At 40.3% G+C, this 14838-nt stretch overlaps 1 protein-coding gene across 1 annotated transcript in view; it reads left to right on the forward strand.

The window, feature by feature from the left end:
- The window catches only part of LRRD1 (leucine rich repeats and death domain containing 1), a 41152-nt gene extending 26603 nt beyond the window's left edge, over window positions 1–14549 (forward strand). The window contains exons 4-6 of the mRNA XM_053608482.1: window positions 2725–2886; window positions 12983–13100; window positions 14318–14549. Of these exons, the coding sequence (XP_053464457.1) occupies window positions 2725–2886; window positions 12983–13100; window positions 14318–14504 (467 nt within the window). The 3' untranslated portion in view covers window positions 14505–14549. The remainder of the gene's footprint in view (window positions 1–2724; window positions 2887–12982; window positions 13101–14317) is intronic.
- The last annotated feature ends 289 nt before the right edge of the window (window positions 14550–14838 follow it).

Raw genomic sequence — 14838 nt, forward strand, 5'->3', positions numbered from 1 at the left:
CTGGGGTTGAGTGTTGTAGTGTCATAGCTCACAGCAACCTCAAAGTCTTGGGTTCAAGGGATTCTCTTGCCTCAGCCTCCTAAGTAGCTGGGAGTATAGGCATCCATCATAACACCCAGCTATTTTTTAGAGATGAGGTCTCACTCTTGCTCAGGCTGGTCTCGAACTTGTGAGCTCAAGCAATCCACCCACCTCAGCTTTCCAGAGTGCTAGGATTACAGGTGTGAGTCACTGAGCCGAGCCCACAGTTCTACTTTTTATCTTAGGTTTATATTAAATTAGAATGATATCGGAAAAATCACATTAAGGGAGGTAGAGCTTAATCCTATTCTCCTGTGAGGGTAGCCTAGATTTAGTGACTTGTTTTCAAGAATAGAGTATGCACCAGAAAAAACATCATAACATTATATTGGAGAAACCAGACATATACTCTGTTAGCCAAGGGACTGTGGTTACCATCAGTACCTACCCCTGAAACAATGTGGTGAGGGCACTTCACTTCTGTGGTATTCTTCCCCAAAACCCAGAACTCCAGGCTAAACATGAGAAAACATACTAGACAAATTCAAATTACGGTATGTTCTACAAAATTCCTAACCAGTGCTTCTCAAAACTGTCAAGGCTGGGCAGCGCCTGTGGCTCAAGGAGTAGAGTGCTAGCCCCATATACCGGAGGTGGTGGGTTCAAACCAGCCCCGGCCAAAAAAAAAAAAAAAACTGTCAAGGCCATGAAAACAAGGGGAGACTAAGAAACTGTCTGAGACTGGAAGAAACTAAGCAGACCTGTAATTATACGCAACGTGGTCTCTCTCTTTTTTTTTTTTTTTTGAGACTTAGTCTTAAGCTGTCACGTTGGGTAGAGTGCAGTAGCGTCACAGCTCACAGCAACCTCAACCTCTTCGGTTTAAGCGATTCTCTTGCCTCAGCCTCCCAAGTAGCTGGGACCACAGGCACCCGCCACAATGCCTGGGTATTTTGTTGTTGTTGTTGTTGTTGTTGTCGCAGTTGTCATTTTTATTTTAGCTGGCCTGAACCAGGTTTGAACCTGCCAGCCTCTATGTATGTGGCTGGCACCCTACCCAGTGAGCTACAGGCATCACCCTGCAACCCGGTCTCCTGCAGTGGATCCTGGGATAGAAAAAAGACACTGATGGAAAACTAATGAATACAAATAAGTCTGAAATTTGTTAATAGTAATGTAGCAAAGTTGGGTTTTTTTTCTTTGTTTTTTTTTTTTTAAACTCTATTTCCATAATAGATTACCAACGTTGGTTTCTTACATTGAACAAATGTAATATGATAATGTGAGGTAACATTAGGACAAACTAAAACCAAGTGAGGAGTATATAGGAATTTGCTATAATCTCTGCAAGTTTCTATAAATTTAAATAATTTTTTTTTGAGACAGAGTCTCACTTTGTCACCCTTGGTAGAGTGCCATGGCATCACAGCTCACAGCAACCTTAAACTCTTGGGCTCAAGCTATCCTCTTGCCTCAGCCTCCGAGTAGTTGGGACTATAGGTACCTGACAAAATGCCTGGCTATAAATAATTACTTAAATAATTATTTTAGGCTGGGCACCTATAGCTCAAGTGGCTAAGGTGCCAGCCACATACACCAGAGCTGGCGGGTTCAAATCTAGCCCGGGCCTGCCAAACAACAATGACAATTACAACCAAAAAAATAGCAGGGCATTGTGGTGGGCGCCTATAGTCCAGCTACTTGGGAGGCTGAGGCAAGAGAATCAATTAAGTCCAGGAGTTGGAGGTTGCTGTGAGCTATGATGTCACAGCACTCTACCCAGGGCAACGGCTTGAGACTCTGTCTCAAAATAATAATAATTATTATTTTAAAATTATTTAAAAGTTGACTTTTTAACTGGGTGTGGTGGCATGTGCTTGTATTCTCAGCTACAGGAGGCTGAGGCAGAAGGACTGTTTGAGCCCAGAAGTTCAAAGCTGAAGTGAGCTATGAAGATGCCACTGCACTCCAGTCTCAAAAAAAAAAAAAAAAAGTTGACTATAAGAAAAGTTGGGTGGAGGCTGGACACGGTGTCTCATGCCTGTAATTCTAGCACTCTGAGATGTCAAAGCAGGTGGATCACCTGAGCTCAGGAATTTGAGACTAATCTGAACAAAGTGAGACCCCTGTCTCTACTAAAACAGAAAAACTAGCCAGGCATTGTGGGGCGCCTATAGTCCCAGCTACCTGGGAGGCTGAGACAAGAAGATCGCTTGAGCCCAAGAGTTTGAGGTTGAGGTTGCTGTGAGCTATAAAGCCAAGGCACTCAACTCCAAGATGACTAAATAAGACTCTGTCTCAAAAAAAGAAAAATGTTGGGCACAGTAGTACATGCCTGTAGTCTCTGTTACTCAGAAGGCCCAGAAGTTCAAGACCAGCCTAAGCAATGTAGTAAGACCTCATCTCTAAAAAAATAAAAAAAATTAAAAAATTTACTATCATACATCACCTACTTTGTATGTATTAAAAGAGGATGGCTTCCTGTCTCATTTCGCCATCAGAGGGGAGAAAGGAACCACATCTCTGTTCCTAAACACCCTTGTTTTTATTCCTATCATGTGGACGTTAGTAAGTTCTTATTACTTGCCAGCATTGTGAGGGTCTTCTGATACTGCGCCAAAAAGATGTTATGATATCTTAGTTGTTATTTATCCCTATAGTTCTACAGAAAGGTATAATCAATTATAATTCTTTTTCAAATAGGAAATAATCTGACAGCTCTGCCTAGTGGTATCCACAAGCTTTCTTCACTGAAGGAGATAAATTTTGATGACAACCCTTTGCTGAGACCGCCAATGGAAATCTGTAAAGGAAAACAGTTGTATACTATTACATGCTATCTACAGAGGGCAGATGAAAGAGATGGTAGGTGATGAGTGAGTGATTAGATTACATGTCATTTTCCAATACCATCTGTAAATTAAAAGACAGTTTGCTTTAATTGGAGGCAGAAATATTAAAATATTTGTCTTCTTCCTTTTCCAAAGGTTAGCTTATTTTGATAATTCAGATTACTTAATTCAAATCCACAAAAATTGAGCCACCAAAAACAGGCAACTCCAAGTGGAGAGGGGCTGCTTCCTACCCCTTGGCCTTAAAGCCCTTCAATCAGTGTTTCATTGTGGTTGTGGCCAGACTCAGAGAATCCACATGTGGATTTCTTTGTCCGTTCTGATCTGTTTTGCCAGATGTAGTTCTAAAAGACATATTTGACTGTGAAGGAAGTTCACAGATCCTTTCTATTGATGCCAGTCAGGATTTGGCCTACTAGGACTATCTATCTGAAATCCTTGGAAAATCTTCATCCCTCTGTGGTTGAGCCTTCTATTACAGCATGCTTGTTTTCCTTAAATTTCCTTCTGTTGGACCAGATGGAGACTGGTTTCTCCTAAAATTTTTTTTTTTTTTGAGACAGAATCTCACCATGTTGCCCTTGGTAGAGTGCTTTGGCATCACAGCTCACAGCAATCTCAAACTCTTGGGCTTAAGCGATTCTTTTGCCTCAGCCTCCCAAGTAGCTGGGACTGCAGGCACCCACCACAACGCTCACCTATTTTTTGGTTGTAATTGTCATTGTTGTTTGGCAGGCCTGGGCTGGATTCCAACCCACCAGCTCCGGTGTATGTGGCTAGCGCCCTAGCAGCTGAGCTATAGGCACCAAGCCAAGGTAAACTTCTAAAAGAGAAGCTTCACTGTCCAATTTTTTCCTTCAGCCTGGGATCCCAAAAATTAGTTTTCTCCCTAGAACTCTGATTTCGTCACTTATCATCACTACTTAGAGTAAATCTGGATTTTGGTCCTCCAATTTAATGCCACAGAATAGACCAATAAGTATTGATTCAGATTTGGGGAAATGGAATTTCAAAAACTATTCCCCTCAAATCATTCTGTCACCATCTTATCTACATAATCAGGAGCTTGTACCAGCACAATTTCATAATCTAGCGAGATAGTCACTAAAAATATACAGTCAAGGGCGGCGCCTGTGGCTCAGTCGGTAAGGTGCCGGCCCCATATACCTAGGGTGACGGGTTCAAACCCGGCCCCAGCTGAACTGCAACCAAAAAATAGCTGGGCGTTGTGGCGGGCGCCTGTAGTCCCAGCTACACGGAAGGCTGAGGCAAGAGAATCGCTTAAGCCCAAGAGTTGGAGGTTGCTGTGAGCTGTGTGAGGCCATGGCACTCTACCGAGGGCCATAAAGTGAGACTCTGTCTCTACAAAAAAATATATATATATACAGTCAATTGTAAGCCGCAATCTACATCCATATACACCGCTAGCTTTTAGCATTTGCAAGACTTGGGCTTCACTGATCAAAGGAATCTAAGAGATAAAATTAATAGTGACAGTTACTATGTAAAATGATTGTACTAATAATTAAAAGATTTCTTTTAATTATTAAAAGGGTAATTTGATTTGTTTAAAATAAAATTTTTAGGGGTTTTCAAGATTTCTGTTAGGTATAATACTTCAGAGAAGGGCTTTACAGTTACAAAACTGAAACTTCTTACTAAAATTCTGTACCTCAAGTTCTGGAGGAAAGGGGATTCATGTGGTTCTAGCCTCTATGGGGAAAGTGCAATGGGCAATGGCAACAGATCAAAGGCCACAAAAACAAGAGAATCCTAGCGCTTATCTCCTTTCCCTGTGTCCAGGGAGCCTTCATACTGCAGATTTGGCACCCAGTAAAGGTGGGGAGAATTCATCAGGGAAGATGTGTTTATTCTGCAATTAACAGATAACATGAAGCCCTTTCTTAAGCTGTTACTTAGGGGGTTAGAATTTTTATTTATATCATTAACATGCAATTTAGCCTGAGGGTGTTACATATAAAATTTTTATAACAAAAAGAGACTAGAATATATTTGAGATGATCGTGGGGTGGGGGATCTCTAGTGTTTTTTTTTTTTTTTTTGATAGACATCTAGGAAGTTCATTGATTGAGACTCAGCATAGCAGATATTCAAAGTGATAATAAAACTATAGTAATTTAGCAAGTATATAGTAAAAAGACAAATAAATTAATGTACCAGGAAAAGAACCCAGCTTATATGAAATTTTAATAAATGATATTGGAAGACATGACAAATCAATCAGAAAGGGTAAGACTGTCCACTGAATGATCTGGAGAGACATGTTTAGATAATCAGAAAAGAATCAATTTAGATTTTCATCTCACATCATATATGGAACTTTAATACAGGTAGACTAAATATAAACTCTTAACAAATAATGAGAGTCTATAAATGACTCTGCTCTCTGGAAGAGCATGTCTTCTTTTGGCATTAGAGTGAAAATTAAAATTATAAAGTAATTTGTCATCATTTTACAACATAAAACAATGTATATAAAAAACCAATTATGATATAGAGGGCTAAGAGCTTTTCTTTTTTTTTATTGTTAAATCATAGCTGTGTACATTAGTGCAATCAAGGGGTACAATGTGCTGGTTTCATATACAATCTGAAATATTCTCATCAAACTGTTTGATGTAGCCTTCATGGCATTTTCTTAGATATTGTATGTAGACATTTGTATTCTGCCTTTAGTAAGTTTCGCCTGTACCCATTCTAAGATGCACCATAGATGTGACCCCCACCCATTACCCTCGCTCCACCCTAACCTCCCCCCTCCCTTCCCCTTCCTTGGCCCTTTCCTCATAGTCTTGTGCTATAGTTGGGTTATAGCCTTCATGTGAAAGCTATAATTTAGCTTCATAGTAGGGCTGAGTACATTGGATACTTTTACTTCCATTCCTGAGATACTTTGCTAAGAAGAATATATTCCAGCTCCATCCATGTAAACATGAAAGAGGTAAAGTCTCCATCTTTCTTTAAGGCTGCATAATATTCCATGGTATACATGTACCACCATTTGCTAGTCCATTCGTGTGTCGATGGGCACTTGGGCTTCTTCCATGACTTAGCAATTATGAATTGGGCTTCAATAAACATTCTGGTACAGATGTCTTTGTTATGTTGTGATTTTTGGTCTTCTGGGTATAAACCTAGTAAAGGAATTATAGGATCGAATGGCAGGTCTATTTTTAGGTCTCTAAGTATTCTTCAAACATCCTTCCAGAAGGAACGTATTAGTGTGCATTCCCACCAGCAGTGTAGAAGTGTGCCCTTTTCTCCACATCCACGCCAACATCTCTGGTTTTGGGATTTTGTTATGTGGGCTACTCTTACTAGGGTTAGGCGATATCTCAAAATAGTTTTGATTTGCATTTCTCTGATGATTAAGGATGATGAGCTTTTTTCCATGTGTTTGTAGATCGTGCATCTGTCTTCTTTAGAGAAGTTTCTCTTCAAGTCCCTTGCCCACACTGAGATGGGATCACGTGTTCTTTTCTTGCTAATATGTTTGAGTTCTCTATGGATTCTGGTTATTAGACCTTTATCAGAGGTATAACCTGCAAATATTTGCTCCCATTCTAAGGGTTGTCTGCTTGCTTTACTTACTATGTTCTTGGCTGTGCAGAAGCTTTTTAATTTGATCAGGTCCCAGTAGTGTATTTTGGATACTGCTTCAATTGCCTGGGGAGTCCTCCTCATAAAATATTCACCCAGGCCGATTCCTTCAAGAGTTTTCCCTGCACTTTCTTCAAGTATTTTTATAGTTTCAGGTCTTAAGTTTAAATATTTTATCCAGTGAGAGCCTATCTTAGTTAATGGTGAAAGGTGTGGTTCCAGTTTCAATCTTCTACAGGGGTATAATCAAGGGGTACTGGCCAGTTCACCCAGCACCATTTTTTAAATAGGAAATCTTTTCCCCACTGAATGTTTTTAATTGGCTTGTCAAAGATCAAATAACAGTAAGTAGCTGGATTCATCTCTTGTTCTCTATTCTGTTCCAGACATCTCCTTCTTTGTTTTTGTGCCAATACTATGCTATTTTGATCACTATCGATTTATAGTACAGTCTCAGGTCTGGTAGCGTGATTCCTCCTGCTGTATTTTTATTGCTGAGTAATGTTTTGGCCATTCCAGGTTTTTTCTGATTCCATATAAAATGAAGTATTGTTTTTTCAAGATCTTTAAAATATGACAATGGAGCTTTAATAGGAATTGCATTAAAATTATATATTGCTTTGGGTAGTATAGACATTTTAACAATGTTGATTCTTCCCATCCATGAGCATGGTATGTTTTTCCATTTGTTAACATCTTCAGCTATTTCTTTTCTTAAAGTTTCATAGTTCTCTTTGTAGAGATCTTTCATGTCCTTCGTTAGGTATACTCCCAAATATTTCATCTTCTTTGGCACTACTGTGAAAGGAATTGAGTCCTTGACTGTATTTTTGGCTTGGTTATTGTTGGTATATATAAAGGCTACAGATTTATGGGTGTCGATTTTATAGCCTGAGACATTGCTGTATTTCTTGGTCACTTCTAAATTTTTTTTTTTGTGTGTGTAGAGACAGAGTCTCACTTTATGGCCCTCAGTAGAGTGCCGTGGCATCACACAGCTCACAGCAACCTCCAACTCCTGGGCTTAAGCGATTCTCTTGCCTCAGCCTCCCAAGTAGTTGGGACTACAGGTGCCCGCCACAACGCCCGGCTATTTTTTGGTTGCAGTTTGGCCGGGGCCGGGTTTGAACCCGCCACCCTTGGTATATGGGGCCGGCGCCTTACCGACTGAGCCACAGGCACCGAACCACTTCTAAAAGTTTTTTAGTAGAATCCCTAGTGTTTTCCAGATATACAATTCTATCATCTGCGAAGAGTGAAAGTTAGATCTCTTCTGACCCTATGTGGATACCCTTGATCGCCTTTTCTTCCCTAATTGCAATGGCTAAAACTTCCATTACAGTGTTAAAGAGCAATGGAGACAATGGGCAACCTTGCCTGGATCCTGATCTAAGTGGAAATGATTTCAATTTAACTCCATTCAATATGATATTGTCTGTAGGTTTGCTGTAGATGGCTTCTATTAGTTTAAGAAATATTCCTTCTATACCAATTTTCTTAAGTGTTCTGATCATGAAGGGATGCTGGATATTATCAAAAGCCTTTTCTGCATTAATATAAAGAATCATATGGTCCTTATTTTTTAGTTTGTTTATGTGCTTAATTACATTTATAGATTTAAGTATATTGAACCAGCCTTGAGACCCTGGTATAAATCCCACTTGGTCGTGGTGTATAATTTTTTGATGTGTTGTTGGATTCTCTTTGTTAGGATCTTATTCAGTATTTTAGAATCAATATTCATTAGTGCTATCGGTCTATAATTTTCTTTTCTTGTTGGGTCTTTCCCTGGTTTGGGGATCAAGGTGATGTTTGCTTCATAGAATGTTTTGGGTAATATTCCTTCCTTTTCTATATTCTGGAAGAGGTTTAGTAATATAGGTACTAGTTCTTCTTTAAAGGTTTGGTAGAATTCTGACATAAAGCCATCTGGTCCTGGGCTTTTCTTTTTAGGGAGATTTTGTATAGTTGATGCTATTTCAGAACTTGATATAGGCCTGTTCAACATTTCCACTTCGTTCTGGCTAAGTCTTGGTAGGTGGTGTACTTCCAGGTATTGGTCGATTTCTTTCAGATTTTCATATTTCTGAGAGTAGAGTTTCTTGTAGTATTCGTTAAGAATTTTTTGGATTTCTGAGGGGTCTGTTGTTATTTCATTGTTACCATTTCTGATTGATGAAATTAGGGATTTTACTCTTTTTTTTCCTGGTTAGGTTGGCCAAAGGTTTATCTATTTTATTGATCTTTTCAAAAAACCAACTTTTTGATTTATTGATCTGTTGTATCATTCTTTTGTTTTCAATTTCATTTAATTCTGCTCTGAATTTGGTTATTTCTTTTATTGTGCTGGGTTTGGGGTTGGAATGTTCTTCCTTCTCCTGTTCCTTGAGATGTCTCATTAAGTTATTAACTTCCTCTCTTTCCGTTTTCTTGAGGAAGGCTTGCAGTGCTATAAATTTCCCTCTTAGGACTGCCTTTGCAGTGTCCCAAAGGTTCTGGTAATTCATGTCTTGATTGTTGTTTTGTTCCAAAAATTTGGTGATTTCCTTCTTAATCTCGTCTATAATCCATCTATCCTTCAGCATAAGGTTGTGTAGTTTCCATATTTTTGTACGGGTATGCAGGTTCCTGTTGTTATTGAGTTCAACTTTTATTCCATGATGGTCTGAGAAGATGGAAGTAATCATTTCTATTTTTTAAAATTTGCTGAGGTTAGGGTGGCGCCTGTGGCTCAGCGAGTAGGGTGCCGGTCCCATATGCTGAGGGTGGTGGGTTCGAACCCAGCCCCGGCCAAACTGCAACAAGGAATGGCCGGGCGTTGTGGCGGGCGCCTGTGGTCCCAGCTGCTCGGGAGGCTGAGGCAGGAGAATCGCATAAGCCCAGGAGTTGGAGGTTGCTGTGAGCTGTGTGACGCCACGGCACTCTACCGAGGGCGGTAAGGTGAGACTCTGTCTCTACAAAAAAAAAAAAAAAAAAATTTGCTGAGGTTAGATTTGTGGCCTAGGATATGGTCGATTTTGGAGTATGTTCCATGGGCTGATGAGAAGAATGTGTATTCAGTTTTGTTGGGATGAAATGTTCTGTAGATGTCTGTTAAGTCCCGATGTTGAATGGTTAAGTTTACATCTAAAATTTCTTTGCTTAGCTTCTTTTTGGAGGATCTATCCAGCACTGCTAAAGGAGTGTTAAATACTCCAACTACTATGGAACTGGAGGAAATCAAGTTGCTCAAGTCTGTTAGAGTTTCTCTTATAAATTGAGGTGCGTTCTGGTTGGGTTGTAAATATTAATAATTGAAATCTCATCATATTGAGTATTACCTTTAACAAATATGAAGTATCCATCCTTATCCTTCCTTATTTCTGTTGGTTTAAAGCCTATTGCATCTGTGAATAGGATTGCAACGCCTGCTTTTTTGTGCTTTCCATTTGCCTGGAGTATAGATGACCATCCCTTCACCTTGAGTCTAAATTTGTCTTTTAATGTAAGATGCGATTCTTGTAGGCAGCAGATATCTGGCTTGAGTTTTTGTATCCAGTCAGCCAACCTGTGCCTCTTTAGAGGACACTTTAAACCATTCACATTAATTGAGAATATTGATAAGCCCTCAAGAGTCTGGTGGACATTTTTAATCCTTTTGCAACTGTGAAAGTTGGAATTTGATCAAAATTTTCTGGGTGGGTTTACTTTTGTGGTGGAGGATTCCGCTGGTCTTTATGGAGGATAGGTCTGAGAATATCCTGGAGAGCCGGTTTAGTTATGGCAAATTTCTTCAACATGTGAATGTCATTGAAGTATTTAATTTCTCTGTCATAAATGAAACTCAGTTTAGCTGGGACAGGACCCTGGGTTGAAAGTTACTTTGTTTTAGGAGATTAAAAGTCGATGGCCACCCTCTTCTAGCTTGAAAGGTTTCAGCAGAGAGACTTGCTGTTATTCTAATATTCTTGCCCTTGTAGATGATGGTTTTCTTTTGTCTGGCTGCTTTCAGAATTTTCTCCTTCATATTAACTTTAGTGAAATTGATTATGATGTGTCTGGGGGATGTCTTAGTTGGGTTGAGTCACGCTGGAGTTCTAAAACTGTCTGCTATCTGAATTTCAGAATCTCTTGGCATGTCTGGAAAGTTCTCCTTCATAATCTCATGAAGAAGAGACTCTGTGCCTTGTGAAGCCACTTCGTCACTTTCGGGGATCCCTATAAGACAAATATTGGTTTTCTTCGAATTATCCCAGAGCTCTGTGAGAGAGTGATCTGTTTTTCTCTTCCTCTTTGAGAGTTTGGGAGCGTTCAAAAGCTTTGTCTTTATTGTCAGAAATCCTTTCTTCTGCTTGCTCCATTCTGTTACCAAGGGATTCTACTGTGTTTCTTAGATCTTTGAGGGCTGCAACTTCTTGTCTCAATGTGTCAAAATCTTTGGTCATTTGGTCTTTGAATTCATTGAATTCTTGAGATATTTTTTGGGTTACTGCTTGGAACTCTAATTCGATCTTATTTGCTATCCAGATTCTGAATTTGATTTCTGACATCTCAGCTATTTGTTTGCGCATGGGAACTTGTGCTGTGTCTGCCCCATTGATCCTTGGGGAAGTTGATGTACTGTGACTATTCATATGCCAGAGTTTTTCTGTTGGTTTCACCTATGATTGTTTTTCACCATTGCCTCTGGCCATCTTTTGAGTTGGGGAGGTGTCTCTCCAAGATTAGACCCCAGTGGGATCACTCTAATGTTGCTTGATCTTTGTAGGGAGTGGCCCTGTGTAGTTCCTCTGGGGCTCCCCAGCCAGGGAGTTCTGGTTGTAGAAGTAGCTCCGCAGTGTGACACACCCAATCCAGCAACAGGGCGGGAGGTGGTGCACACGGTTCTAGGAGTTCCTGGCACCCAGTGAGTTTGCCACAGAGAGCCCAAGGCTCCAGCAGTCTCTAGCTAGGAGAAGGGCTCTGTGCAGAGGCAGGGAGGGTTCCAGAAGGCACACGGGTACCAGAGTCCCTTGCCAGACGAGGCAGGGAGGGTTCAGGATGGAGGACGTGGGGTTGCGCGTCTCCCACAGTTCCTGGTCAGGGCATGCAGAGGCATGGTGTGTGCGGGTCACGGGTCGGGGGTCGCAGCCAGCTCTTATGCAGGTCCGGGCGGTGCCAGGCCCGGGAGTTTGAGGTTGCTATGAGCTGTGATGCTACAGCACTCTATCCAGGGCAACAGCCAGCGGCTCCAGTGTTCCAAAACCGGTCTCACTCTTCCCCTGAGGGTTAAGGCTGTAAGGCAGCTCAGTCCCCGCCTTAAGGCTGCTCAGTCACTAAGTTACTAGCTCCTGCCTGATCCTTGCTATGCAACTCTGAGGGCGGAGCTTGCCGGGGCAGTTCTCTCACAATGGCTCCCTGTGGCCCACAGCCAAACACTATTAGCTCCATCTGGCTCAGCGGCTCAGTCTGGGGCCCTAGACAATGCCCAAAGTTCTCTGCACTCCTGCTCAAGCTGTCCCCAAAGGCAGTTCAACTGAGTGCCAAGTCCAAAAACACCGAAACAGTTCACAGGTAAGGCCTTTCCAGTTTGCAGTCTCACTGCTGCTTGTACTTACAGCTGCCGGTGGGATTAGGTTGATCAGACACATGCAACCACTTGCCAGTTTTCCACTGTTTTTGTCCTCCTCTTGGGGTCCAGAAGTCCCTTGCTGACTCCCTGTATCCTCAAAGGGATGATTATAGGCAAATCCCACCAGCCAGAGGTGCCTAGAATCTTATCTCCCCGGACTCTCCATGCCCTGTTGGAGGGAAGCTGTTACTCGGCCGCCATCTTGTTTTGTCCACCTCTAGTTCTTGAAAATTCTCATCATCTATCAGTCAACAAAAAATAGATCTACTTTGAATTGTCTGGAAGCTTTTAAAGAAACTAAAAACATTAATTTCTAAGTCAACACTTACTAAAAAGGTGACATGAATATAAAATAAACATATATATGTATATATGCACTCTATTTTTAGCAGATGTGAACTTAATTTCTCACATTATGCGCATAAAGAAGCACATAAAATTGTTGCCCACATTCTTCATTAAAGCATGTAAATGACAACCAGAATTGAAGGAAAAAGTCAAATTCTTTTCAAATCCTGGAAGAAGTATAGGACTTGAAAATCACTTTGAAGTTGCTTATGATAGTCTTTTTTTTTTTTTTTTTAATTTGGCCAGGGCTGGGTTTGAATCCGCCACCTCCGGCATATGGGACCGGCGCCCTACCCACTGAGCCACAGGCGCCACCTTTATGATAGTCTTTAAAACACTCATTTTAAGTGTAGCATTTTTCATATTCTTCATGTAGAAGAAATGGAGCAAATGGTTCAAATTTCTGTTTACATTTTAGATGTATATGGTTATTTTCAATTTTACCCACATAAACATTTGATAGCAGCACAGAGAAAACTAAATATAACACTAACTCAAAGTAGAGTATCTTTTTCAAAAGAGATAAATTTTCTTTTATGTTCAAATGCAGAAAAAATCTTAGAGAAGATATTCAAGATTGTTGCCAACAACATCACTGAAATAAATTTTGAATTTTTGTGTCAAAAACTAAACCTGAAATACTCAGAATATGATATATCTACCAAGAGGTATGTATGAATGACAACATTTGGTACAAGTTTATTTTCATATTCTGATTTATATTATATTGATTTTACATAGTTTTGAAACATTCACTTAACATAAACTCATTTTGTGTAGAAGACAGATTTCAGTTTATTACATATGTATTTGCATTCCCTGTTGTGAAGCCATACAGTATAAAAAAGAGCAAGAACTCTCAAAAAAAAAAAAAATCCCAGATGGCTTTGTGACTTTAAGTAAGTCCTTTAACTTCTCTGTGCCTCAGTTTCCTTCTTTCTTTCTTTTTTTTTTGGATTCAGGGTCTCATTTTGTCACCCTTGGTAGGGTGCCATGGTGTCACAGCTTACAGCAACCTCAAACTCTTGGGCTTAAGAGATCCTTTTGCCTCAACCGCCCAAGTAGCTACTACAGGCACCTTCCACAATACCCAGCTATTTTTTTAGAGACTAGGTCTCGCTCTGGCTCTGGTTCTGGCTCAGGCTGGTCTTGAAGTCATGAGCTCAGGCAATCCACCCTCCTTGGCCTCCAAGTGTCTCAGTTTGTTCACTGGTAAAATGGATGCACTTATCTAAGAGACCTGTCATGAAAATCAAGTGAGACCAAGCTATAAAGATATAGTACAAGGCCAGGTGCGGTGACTCACACCTGTCATCCAGCACTCTGGGAGACTGAGGCAGGTGGATTGCCTGAGCTCAGGAGTTGGAGACCAGCCTGTCAAGAGCAAGACTCTGTCTCTAAAAGTAGCCAGGTGTTGAGGTGGGCACCTGTAGTACCAGGTGGTACTACCAGGGCACCAGCTACTTGGGAGGCTGAGGCAAGTGAATCGCTTGAGCCCAAGTGTATGAAGTTCCTCTGAGCTATGATGCCACCACCACACACTACCAAGGATGACACATTGGGACTCTGTCTCAAAAAAATAAAATAAAATAAAATAAAAATAAAGTACAGTAGTGGTAATGTACTGGTTTATAGTAAATAATCCACAACTGTATATTGAGGTCTTGAGAATTCAATATAAGTTAAATTATAAGGAAACTGTAAGGAAACTTTCTATGTGCAAAGCTCTGTGCCAAACTTTTAAATATAGATTCTTGCCACCAATTAATTTCACCCTTACCTCAATCTGGTAAATTGTTTTGAAAACCTAGATATACAATGTTTAAGTAGTTAAAACAAAGTTCTTAACTGGTAATTGAAATCATTATTATGTTAATATTTTTAGCACTGCTTCATTGAGTGAGACAGCCTACCAAACTCTTGTTATGTGGAAAAAAGAAAGTGACGACTCACCACTAACTGCTGCTGCTTTACATGACCAACTAATTCGGGCGCTGACCATGATAGGAGCATATGACATCATTGACAAAATAACAGCTTTGAGTCTTTTTACACGTACAATGAAATTCTAACCAGTGGATCACTAATAAAAACTGAAAACTTACGATGAATTTATATAATTGAAACTGTGTTTTTGAACCCTCTCACTTCATTTTAACATAGAATTGCCTATCATTTTTCTTTTTATGCATTCCTAAGAGATGACAATTTATAACCACCACTCTAATGTTATCATAATAAGGTATTATAGACACTGTTTTGCATATTGTCAGGGTCCTGGCCGGAGAGCAGCATCTGCTGAGACCTGTGGGAACTGGCAGTAATCAACTGAAGAAATATAGAGTTAGAAGCAACAGTAAAGAAAGACAAGAGACATAGAGTAGAATAAAAAGTGGGAGCTCAGAG

The sequence above is a fragment of the Nycticebus coucang genome, chromosome 11 (assembly GCF_027406575.1).
Source record: "Nycticebus coucang isolate mNycCou1 chromosome 11, mNycCou1.pri, whole genome shotgun sequence".
Taxonomy (NCBI): Eukaryota; Metazoa; Chordata; class Mammalia; order Primates; family Lorisidae; genus Nycticebus; species Nycticebus coucang.